General features: G+C 41.0%; 1 protein-coding gene across 1 annotated transcript in view; it reads right to left on the bottom strand.

The window, feature by feature from the left end:
* Positions 1-7,559, bottom strand: part of wls (Wnt ligand secretion mediator) — a 37,200-nt gene extending 29,641 nt beyond the window's left edge. Inside the window, exons 1-2 of the mRNA XM_041991790.1 lie at positions 7,273-7,559; positions 3,091-3,363 (exon numbers count right to left, since the gene is read on the bottom strand). Coding sequence (XP_041847724.1) covers positions 3,091-3,363; positions 7,273-7,378 — 379 coding nt within the window. The 5' untranslated portion in view covers positions 7,379-7,559. The remainder of the gene's footprint in view (positions 1-3,090; positions 3,364-7,272) is intronic.
* Between the last annotated feature and the right edge of the window lie 4,848 nt (positions 7,560-12,407).

Genomic DNA, 12,407 nt, shown 5'->3' with positions numbered 1-12,407 from the left:
GTCTCTGAACGGACAAACAACTGTGTGTGTAAACTCTCTTAGCTTTGTTTGACAGATGCTAAAGCACCATTTGGGTAACAACCATAGCTGGATCCACAAGATCACAAAATCACAGGAGAATGAGAGTATCTTGTGATTTTCCACTTCCAGGATAAATGTCTCGTCGTCCATGATGAAAAAGAAACACTGAGACACCCTGAATGACGTAATGTTTACATGGCTCAGCGAACATAAATCTGCACAGGGGCTTGTATTTTCACAATTACCGGAAGCTTTTACACGGCTCCTATGACTGATTACCTGCCTGCGCCAATCTGAACTGCTGAGTTTTGACACATCCTTCGTCAAAAAATTGACTCATCACGCATGTTCAGTGGAGAGCAAGGCACTTCTGGGACGCTTCTGACACACACTGCGGCGTGCCCAGTGTGACTAAAACAGCCATGAATATCTCCAGAGGCCACAGCCATCGCGTCGCACACGGTGTAAATTGGGGGTCAGTCCACACACAAATGCAAGTCTTGGTCCATTTTAAGTGGACCAAATATAGAAAGCAGACTACAAAGCAAAGAGCATTGTGTATTTAATGCACGGCATTGTGGGTAAACAACCAAAACAAAAGCGCATGTGGTACGATAGCCGGTTTAGGACAGTAGAAATGTCTCGCAGTTGGACTTAAAAGAAGTTCTGATAGAAGTATGATTAACTCAAGACTGCTAGGATCTGATGCAGCTCCATGTTTGACTCTGATGTTGTGGAAACAGAAGTTGTCCTGCATTATTCAATAGATGTGCCAGAATTATTCTTCTTCCCTGTTTGTCTCAGCTTTTCCTCCCTCCAGTAATTCTTGATGGAACACATTATGTAAAAAGTCTGATTTGTTCGGGTAGTGCAGCTTGAACGTAAAGTCGGTTCGAAAGAATGTTGAAGCTCCCAATCGTACAGAGTCCTGCGGATTAACCTAGTCTGAATGCACCCGAAATATCAATTTATGTTACTGGTAAAAAATGAAGGTAGCACATAGCGCAAATAAAAAAAAGTTTAAGGCAAACAGGGAGCTGTAGCTCTAAGCCTTTATCAGATCATAGAATAACATGTGAACATTATCTCTGTAAAGGTCAACTCTGATAAAGTAAACCAGAACAAAATTAGAGGTTTTAGGACAAACAGTTCAGGCAAGGTCTCCCAAATGGACATTTTGGCCCAGTTTGGACCAAAGTGATGGACACAGGTCTAGCGTAGGAGTTATCCAAACACTTCTTAAAGACCAGCATCCATGACTGCATAGGTGTTACATTAGTCCACATGGCATGGGTAAAATCCACATCTGTCAGTGTGCATTAATAGTTAACACCAGGCACCAGCTTTGGGTCTGCTGCCATCCAGATGTCTCTGTCAAGGAACACATTGGATATTTTTGCTTATTTAAACAAACCAATTTCTACAAGGCATGTCTGTCAGAGTCCTGGCGTGAAACCCACTTTCACCTGTCAGAAACTGAAAACATTTGATCTGTCATGAAAAGAAAAATATGCAATAAAAATAAAAATGAAATAAAAAAAAAGAAACCTGCAATGTGGTGGTAACTATCCCTGTGTTTTTGTTTGTTTGTTTTTTAATCTGCTGAAAAAACAAGTGTCCATTTTATTAAAAACTAATATTTCTCAGTAGGAATATTTGTGTTGTTTCTGATCAAATAGAGAGCTTATGTCCTTCCCCATCCAACCACCTCATGGAGATCAAAAAGATATAAAAATGAGTCTGTAGCATCTGGCAAGAAGATGTCTGTGGCGAGGCTGAATCGCTGATTTGTTTGTCAGTCAGCCAACCAACCAGCCAGCAAGTAAACAACTCAGAGGCTCAGAAGACATTTTCACTGAGGCCAAGAATGTAAGCAAGTAAATGATGCTGGTGACGAAGCCGCCCAGCTCTACAGAAACAAATTCTCTACATCTGTTTTGTTTTTTTGAGAAAACCACCAGGATCCCTGCTTTGCTTCTTTACATTCAGGATCTTTACAAAGTAAAGAAAAGAATAGAAAAGGAAAAAAAGGGGGGGGAAATGGAATGGAATTAAAATATGTATTAAAAACTGCATAAATAAATAATTTTCTTAAAAAAAAAAAACATTTTTTTATTTTGAAAAATTATTTCAATTTAAATTCATACTTAAGTCAAATACAAACATTTTGGTTAAAAAAAAATTGTACTTAAAATTTAAAATTAAACATTTCATGGGCTGCACGGTGATGTGGTGGTTAGCACTGCAGCCTCACAGCAAGAAGGTCGCTGGTTCGAGCCTCGGCTGGGGGGAGGTTCAAACCTGGGGGGCGGTGACCTTTCTGGGTTCTCTCCGGGTACTCCAGCTTCCTCCCACCGTCCAAAGACATACGTGATAGGTTAATTGGTCACTCTAAATTCTCCCTAGGAGAGAGTGTGCGTGTGAATGGTTGTTTGTCTATCTGTGTTGGCCCTGCGACACACTGGTGTCCTGTCCAGGGTGTACCTGCCTCTCACCTGTTAAAATGCTGGGATAGACTCCAGCTCACCCGCGACCCGTAATGGAATAACCGGTCATGAATGAATAAACATTCAATTTAAAGATAGAAATATATACATTCAAAATTAAATATGTAAATTAAATTAAATTAAAAACATTTCCATTAAAAATCTAAATCATAATTTTGAACAATTTTTCTATTAAACAAAATCCCCAAGCATTCACCAAGGAAGACAGAAATAGGAGCCTGAGACAATGCCTGAGCAGGGCAGGTCAGATAAGACCTAAAACAAATCTCCCATTCAACTTCTGATGTCAATGATTAAACCCAACAATGGATGTGAATATTTCATAGCTCTGATCACAATCAACTTTAGCAAATATTTTCCATCACATTGTGAAACTAAGAAATACCAAAGAGAAAAGTTTTGACACAGTTAGGAAAAAAACCAACAAAGGACTATTTCAGAAACAGAACAGATCCTTCCATCTAACATGATCATCATCACTCACGAAACCTTATAAAAAAACACATCCTAGAGGAGAAACATGAACAGTGTTAAAACTCAGAATACGGATCTGGTTTCTCACCGATCTGGTTGCGGATCTTAAAGGCAATATCAAACTGCAGGATGACCAGCATGAACTGGAACCACGGGCTCATCTCCTTGTTGGGCAGAGGAATGTGGACAGCAAACACAATGTTGTTGGCCTCAATCCTCTTGGCCATGGCCTCATCAAAGGTCCGGATCTTGTCACACTGGTTAGGACCCCAAGGCATGAACCATTTTGTTTCTTGCCTGTTCTTGACTGTGTCCACGCACTTTGTGGCCAAGTAGTGGACTGCCGTGGTCGGACTTGGAGCTGGTAAGACAAACACAAAGATGTTACAGGAGGGATGTTTAGACTTGTTACTGAAATACTTCAGCAAACAGTTTCAAGTTCCCGGCAAGACACCTTAACCTTTAAACTAATAAACCACACAAAAACATTTAATAAAATCCAAAAAATAACACTTGAGAGAGTAAATAAAACTGTGCATGGGGTGATTTTAGGAGCAGTCACCAGGCTGGGTTTAAGTCAAATCAGTCCAAACACTCAGGGAATTACTTTTAGCACCATTTAAACAAAGACTGGCAGAGTTTCTCTGACTTTATGTGGGGGTGGGGATTGACGAAAACTCTCAGGCACCAACTACACTGTTTATGCATTAAGATTCATGACTCTGGCATTGGTAGTCATGACTCACAGGATCTGGCTAACACCTGGGGAAAGATCCACCATTACCATGAGAACAGAGAAACACTGGTCTCCTGTTGTGAAAGCTGATGTGAACAACATGAAAGGCCTCACAGTTGAGGAGTGGCCTCAGGACAAAACCTTTCATGTAGAGTTCAGTAAGTTTATGTTTAGTGACATTATATAACAGTGGTTCAAATCTTTTTAAATTCTGTCAGATCATTAAGTCAAAATGGATAGAAATCTGTCAGAGTTCGCTCCTGTTAATTATCTGAAATGACGTCTGTGACAGAGTTCGAGTGTCTGGACCAAAAGGCATGAGATTATCTTTACTTTTTTACAACAAAGATGCCACACCAGATAGTTTATTTGTTCGTAGGCCTGCCACGATAACAAATTTTGCTGTGCGATTAATTTTCTCAGAAATTATTGCGATAAGTGATAATGTTGTCATTTTGAGACTATTTTCAACCATATTATACCCTTTCAAAGATCAATAATCTTTCATTTCTTAAGAACATTTTACACTGGACTTGGAAGAAATTTTAAATAACAAAACAAAAACAATAAATAGAATGGACTCTCAGTCTCATTAACAATGAATGAAAACCAAACACAACCAAAAACAAAAAGTATGATAGATAATAAAGTAACAAAATTTCCCTTAAAAAATATATTGAAAAAATATTAAACATGGGGCTCAGACAGGGAAAACCAGCTAAACCGCCAGTTAGTAGCATCGTATTAAAAAAAGTAGAAAAAAAAATACTGTGCATCGTTGCTGTTTGTGAAGCTGAAATATCTCCCTCATCGCCGAGTGTCAGACTGATCTATGAGCAATGAGAGAACTGCGCTGCTGCGACACGATGCTGCACGTTTTTCCACATACGCCGGGACACCGGCTCAAAAGTAATGCAGCCCACTGGGAATCCTTCCAAACCCCTCCATTAGCCAGCATTGCTCTTGATGTGTATTTCAGAGAAATCGAAGGTTTAGCGTATGAGAAGCCACTCAATTGCGTAAGTCTCACAGCCAAAACGTGAGAGTTGGCAGCCCTGTAAAACAAATGCAGCATACCGGCTTGCACGAAGTGCTTCACCACGGCCTCGTCCTGCAACATGCTGCTGTCACATATGACACGAGAGAGATCACTCCGCAAGAAACGAGAGAGAGTTCAGTCAAGATACTCCATAGTGAAAACAACTGTCATATTCAGTCTATGGTAAAGTAAGATAGATACTTCTGTCAGATTCAAATTATTTCTGTAACCATTGTGGGTTTTTCTTTCATTAACCAAAGGGTACCAACACTTTTGTCCACATATACACACACACACACACACACACATATATATATATATATATATATACACACACATCCATATACACATAGACAGACAGACAGAGAGAGAGAGAGAGAGAGAGAGAGAGAGAGAGAGAGAGAGAGAGAGAGAGAGAGAGAGAGAGAGAGAGAGAGAGAGAGAGAGAGAGAAACAGGATGCTTTCCAAATCTACAGGCAGTCAGTATACTGTATAACAGAACACAAAAGCACCTGGGAATTATGCAAACCAGCAGAACTAGGACAAACAATCTGAAGGAGTGAAAACTGACATGCAACTAGCAAGCAAAAAAAAAAACTCCATCATACTGCAAGCTTTAGTGAACTACATATAGCAAGTTTGTTCTGCTAAAAGCTTTGTTCTAAAGTACTTATTGTGTTTTATGTCAACAAGACAGTGAACATATTCATACAGTCAAAACAACTGTCAGAACAGGAAGACTGTATTTGAGTCTCTGTGCAGCCAAAGCTAATCTGAAATTTACAAGTGAAATCCTCCTCTCCTCAATGTGTCAAACTGTTAGAGGACGTGTTCGGTAAGACGACATGAGCTGTAAAAGCTTTCCAGAGTACTTGAAGTAAAATACAGACTCCTGGGGGTAAACATGAAGGCCTTTAAATACACACATATTTGTCATGAGCTGGATCTGAAAACTTAAGTAGCCATTTCACCATTTTAGATTTCCAACCAGTAGCAGTAGAATGTTTGTGCCTGTGCAGGATTATCCATCAACTACATGTCTAATCATATCTGTTCATTCATAGTAGATAGAATGAATAAATGGATCAGGTCAGTTTACAAGCATATTAAACAAATGATTTGCACTTGCAAAATTTACTTATTTTTATTATTGTAAAATGTACTCGTATTTTAAGGTATTTGTATTTTCTAACTTATAAAATTTACTTGCATTTTCTGACTTGTTGAATTAATTCACACTTGTAGATTTGATTTGTACCTGTACTTGTAATTACACCTACAAATATGGAGATACAAGTTACAAAACGTATGTCCCTACCATAGCTCCTTACAAGCAACATCAAAAAGAATTAAACCAAATTATCTGAAACCTATTGGGAGTTCAGTTATCAAGTGAGTCCAGCAGCACACCGGCTCCTCCAGCATGATCAGAATAATGACCGTCCCCTCAGCCGGCTGACCCCATGCCGTGTCCCCGGGTTTGTGGGGAAACAAGGGGAGAAAACCCCCTTTCTTCTCAATTACCCCTGCAGCCCCCGGCCACCGAGCAAACACAAAGGAATCTGGCTTCATTAAAACCATCTCAGCCAGGAAAAGAGCCAAACAAGCTAATTTATCAGCAGTGTAGTGGGTGTGGGGGACTGCAGGGACACAAGAGACTGGCTGCTAGATGTTTCCAGATTCAACCCAATAGAAAGATAGGCATCTTTCACAAAGAGCTCAACCTCTGTTAGAGTACTCTGTGTAAAAGAGAGAAAGAGTGGGTGGATTTGAAGAAACTTGACAGCAACTTCTATTCAGACCTCAAGGCAAAATGCAACTTTGATAGCTGTGTGTGTTTTTGTGCACCGCTGTCTGTGCAACTGAAACTAGGGGAAGAGGAAGAAACATGAATGCTCAGCCTGCCAGGAGATAGGGATTCGTGGAAAAGGACAGACACGCGGGCGGGCGGGGGGGGGGGGAGGTAGAGATGCTGCCTGGGGCCCCGCACGGCAGACAGACATTATATATGGGAGAAGAAGGGGGAGGGGGGCACTTGCGTTCAAAGAAGTGAGAAAAACATTCAGAAAAGGTTGGGTGTAGTCAAGAGCGCTGGTGTCGACAAAAAATAAGGAAAATAACCCTAAAAGTGGGATGTGTTGTGATAGATTAAGCAAAGAATTAAAGTCAGTGGCTGTGCCATGAAGGCAGCACGAACACCTTGATCGAAGCAGTGATTTAACTGCTGTTCGTCAGTGGCTCGAGCGAGCTTCGGTTGATCAAAATCAATAAAATTTAAAAAGATACAGCTAAAAGTTACCGTCCGTCGCCTGTCACGTCTGGAAAAACATTACCCACTCCCTGAGATAGATGACCAGCGACACTATTTAAAACTTTTCCCTCATTTCTGCTTTTTAGTTTACCGACATTTCAACAGGCACGCGCGTGCGCAGCCGAGTGTTAGCTTAGAAAACAGGAGATAAAAGTGAAGGATGAAGGAGGAAAAAAAACTTACCAATTAAACCGCCGACCATGAAGGCAAACGCCTGGAACAGAAGCAGAGTAACTCCCACTATCACCAACTTTTTAGTGCTCATGTTTTCAATAATAGCCCCCGCCATCGCGAAGACGAAAAATAATAATAATAATAATCTGAATATCACAGCGAGCGGGAAACAAACACTAATATGGCTGAGAAGGGGCGAAAACGTTGCATCAACGGCAAGTAGGAGGGCAAGCTGCTGGGCCCCTCCACCGCTCTACTCCTGCCTTTCAACTTCGAAGGAAGAGAGAGGGGTTAAAAAAAAGAAAAAAAGGAATCACATGACTGAATAGCTTTATCCCCGAACAGCCAACACTAGACCGGGGAAGGATGTGTGGAGCGCCACCGCATTGCAATGGGGCTGGTAATGCAGGTTACTATGTCAATGAACCAGCGCCGCTGTTGTGCGGACACAGCCTGCAGGGCTATTTAAAGGAAGGTTGCAGAGGTCCCATCTCATGTTAGATGTTTAGTGGATGCCAACAGATTGTCCTTCAGAATCTATTTTTACTTACCGTTAAGAATGGGAACATATTCTGTACATTATTCTTTCATTTCTCTGGAGGTTTTCTTTCAGTTTTAGATCATGTTAGGTCTAAACTTTCCATTTATTCTTAATTTTCTGACATCTGCCAGATAAGAGATGTGTTCAATAATGTGGTTTGACAGATTCCCTCATAATGGATTGTTTTATAAATTTTATTGCTGAAAGCATCATCCTCTGTCTAACTCAACTATTGCATGATTTTCAGTACAGATGTATTAAGATGAGGCATGTTTATATGGATGTTTTCCCAATGAGCGCCTTTATCCATTTGCTTAATCTGTGACATCTGAATCTTTTAAAGTGGACGGATGCTTTAGATTACTTAGAACAGTGGTTTCCAACCTGGGGTCCGGGACCCCCCCAATGAGGTCCCCCAAACATTAGAGCTATTGTGATTAATGGCCACAAATTGTCCCTATTTTGAGGACAAAAGTAAGGCTGTAGGTTGTTCATTTAACTTTAGCTTTATCAAAGGACAGGACTCAACCAGAATACATTATATATGGTGAGAATCTCATTTTTGAAAGCCTAAAACCAAGCATGGTTCCAGCACAGGATGGAGCAGGGGGTCCATAGCATTTTATATGCATGAAGTGGGTCCCCAAGAAAAAAGGCTGAAAACCACTGACTTAAAACAAAACCCAGTTTTGTTGTTTGGCCTTGCCCCATGGAGATTCATCCCGATTTTCTGAGCCTTTTGATGATATTATACATAGTAGATTGTGGGATCTTCAAAGTCTTCACAATTTTATCTTGAAGAACTTTTTCTTTTTGGTCTTTCTGATGCTTGGCGCTTTCACCATCCCACACTAAGAGAATACACTTTCTTCTCTTCAGTTCACCACTCTATAAATCACAACTAAATACAACAGATGAGAATATTGATCAATTTCTTAGTAACATCAATCTTCCAAAATTAAAACATGAAAATAAAATGGCCTTGGATTCACTTCTTTCAGTCGATAAACTCCATAAAGCTCTCCAATATATTCCTGTCACTAAAGCCTGAGGTCCAGATGGTTATACAACAGAATTAAACAAAGAATTCTGGACAGTGCTGGCACCCACTTTCTACCATATGATATTAGAAATAAAGTAAAAACAAAAAATATCTTCATATATGAACTTAGCTAATATTACTCTACTATTAAAACCAGGAAAGGACGCATCACTTCCATTAGTTATCGTCAAATTTCATTCATAAATGTAGATCTAAAATAATCAGCAAAGCTCTGGCCAGAAGGATAGAAAAAATAACCCCTCTAATAATACATCCTGACCAAACAGGCTTTATTAAAGGTAGACATTCCTCTACTAACATGCACAGATTAATTAACATAAATGATTATTCTACCCTACATAATCTGGATTCCACATGATCCTCACTTTCTTACGTATCGCAAAGAAAACTGTCCTTGTGAATTGGAAAACCAGTTTTGGGGGGGCTGTGTGGGGTCTGCAGTTGGAGTCTCCTAGTGGGGGTGGGGTGTGGCCACTGATGGGGCCTGGGTTGGTGGGCGTCGGCTCTGGGCCGGGTGGCCAGGGTGTTCTGGGGCAGGCTGGGTGGTAGTTTTAGTGGCCAGGGGTGGCTGTCTCTCTTGGGGGTGGGGGGGTCAGTCGGTGCTATGGGGGGTCTGGGCATATCCGGACAGATCTGATCTGGACAGCGGGCGTCTGCATTCCAGCTCAGCTTATGTGCCAACATGTTCATTGCAAAGGAAAAAAGGCAGACTGATGAAGTGCATCTGGTAATTATCCCCTGTTCCACTTTGTGCCATCCCAATGTTACCACCCCGGATGTTACTGTCAAACTGAAGTTGTTGTAATAGTCAAGAATGAGGTTGTAATAGTCAAGAATTAGGTCTCTGAACTTTTCTGGGACGTGGTGGTGATCTAGGGCAGTTGAAACAAGCTTGTGGGTTATGGAGTCATAAGCGTTGGTCAAGTCCAGCCACACAAGGAATAGGTCCCCTCTGCCTTCCCATGCATCCCGGATAAGTTGCGTGACCACGCCTGTGTAGCATTGAAATATGTCAGAATTATTTAAAGATTTTAGATTGTTGTTTTTTTGTGAGATGGCTCAAATCCAGGTCAGCAGCAGACAGCAATGTTAGATATTGATCCACCTCTTTATCCTTCTTCACACCATGGATTAACAGCAGCTCTGCCCCTTTCTCTGTGCGTGGGACCCACTCTTTTGGTAAGTTAACATGAAGCACTCTACTGGAGTGGAAACCTGGTAAAACTTCCTTTGTACTTCAAAAGGACCCTGACATTTTGCCAGCAGCTTGCTATCTGTTGTAGATATCATTTTCAGCACCTTTTGGCCTGGATCAAAGCTCATCTCTCTGGATGTATGATCATACCAAGCTCTATGTAACTCCTGTGCCCCTGCCTTATGCATGTCTGGGCTAACTCACTCATCTTATGCAGTTTATCTCTCATATGGATAACACAGGATATAACATTAGCAAGTTCCTCCTGTCATTGGTCTCCTTCCCATGTTTACTTTAACAAAGTCAGAGGGCCCATCACCTCATGACCATAGAGAAGCTCAAAAGGGGAGAACCTGGTGAAAGCTTGAGGTACTTCCCTGTAAGCAAAATGCAGGTAAGGAAACCACTGAGCCCAGTAAGATTTGGTGTCATCCACAAACTTACATAGCATTTCTTTTAGGGTCTGATTGAAGTGTTCAGTAAGCCCATCTGTTAGGGGATGGTATGGAATAGTCCTCAACTCATACTCCTGATGCCAAGCAATTTGTAGACCTTTTTCCACAGCCCAGACATAAAGCAAATTTCTAGATTGGTGAGAATTTCGTGGTGGAAACCAATCCTGGAAAAGATGTGTATCAGAGAAAAGCCACACATTTTGCCTTTACAGATTTTAACAGAAAGACTTCAGGATACTTGGTGGCATAATCTGTGATGACCAGCATGAAATGATTTTCAGCTTTGCTTTTCTTTAGTGGACCAACAATGTCCATCCCAAGACGATCAAAAGGAGTTCCAATTACCAGCAGAAGTTTGAGTGACGCTCTTGAGGGACCTTCAACTGATGTCTTCTGACACTGAGGGCAACTCCTGCAGAATTGTGCTACATCTGAGTGCAGGCCAGGCCAGTGGAAATGTTGTCGAATGCAAGCAGCAGTCTTGTGTTTCCCTAGGCGGCCAGCCAGAATGGCCCAAGGTAAGAATTACATCTCGGACTGTTTCAGGGACCACTAGCTGCTTAGCCTGACCATGCTGACGGTAAAGCATGGTCAGCATGGTAAATATTCCTCTTTGCAGTTTTCAGGCTTAACCTCAGACTCCCCCTCTCTAGTTCTCAACAAAATGGGTGACAATGATAGGTCATTTTGTTCCATCTCATTTATGTTGGTAGGGATTTTAAATCCTAAAGGAACCTCTGGAGCAGCCTCAACTTGTGGTTTGACATCTGTGTGCTTGAATTTTTTTTGCCTTCTCTGGCTGCGTGATTTCCTAGATTTGTTTCTAGGACCACGTCAAAGAAAGGCAAGGCACTGAGACTTGGGAGATGCTCATTTTGCTGAGCTTAGGCTCTGCTTACAACATTACAGTTTTGTACAGGTTTCAATAATTCATAAAGAAGTGGCAGATGTTCACCCAAAACTACTGGGACTGACAAGTTCTCTGCAAAACAAACGTTCAACAGATATGGTTGCCCTTGCTCTATAAAGATGTCAGAAGTGGGATAAGGCTTTTCATCACCATGCACACAACAGATTGGGATTGTTTCAAGTTTACATACAATATTATTTGGTACATACTGTCTGTGCACCAGGGTCTGAGTACTGCCAGTCTATCAAAGCTTTGATTTTTCTTCCATTGATTTTTATCATACTCATTTTTATTTACAGTCCATTTTACTCTGCATGCTGATACAGTCACTGAGTTGTCCAGTGGGTTTATACACAAAGGGCTACTTTTGTTTGGGGGGGGGGGGACTATAAAAGCCATTAGAAATGCTCTGTTGTGTTTCTGTACAAGTGTAGTAGTTGGTTGTCTGGTGTTAGTTTGGATTGAAGAGCCATTGCCTTCTATATGTTGTATCCTTGATTCCCTTTTCTTTTTTCTGCTTTCCTTTTTTACTTCGGTTAACTTTTCTCCTCTTTTTTCCTGTCTCCTCTGGTCAGGTTCCGCAAGATTACATAAATTCCATATATCAAAATAAGTAAATAAGATTAAAAAAAAAATCTGATTATCAAGAGGAGCCTTATACCTGTAGAGCTCCCCTTGGAAAAGCAAATTTCTTTAGCACAAAACAGCAGCCAGACCTACTGCTACTGCTACCATGCTCGACAGGTCAAATGAAAAAAAAAAACAAAACAAAACAAAACATTGTCCTAAAACCGTTCCACAGTTTTAGACAGTTTGTCTCAGATTGGTGAACCTCTGACCAGCTTTACATCTGAGAGACTTTGCCTCTCGAAAATGCTCCTTTTATACTGTCATATTACTGACCTGTTGCCAGTTAACCTAATTAGTTGTCAAATGCTCCTCCAGTTGTTTATTTGTACTTTTTCAGCCTGTTCCAACTT

Source organism: Melanotaenia boesemani, chromosome 8 (assembly GCF_017639745.1).
Source record: "Melanotaenia boesemani isolate fMelBoe1 chromosome 8, fMelBoe1.pri, whole genome shotgun sequence".
NCBI classification, from domain to species: Eukaryota; Metazoa; Chordata; class Actinopteri; order Atheriniformes; family Melanotaeniidae; genus Melanotaenia; species Melanotaenia boesemani.
This window is presented reverse-complemented; position numbering and strand designations above follow the sequence as displayed.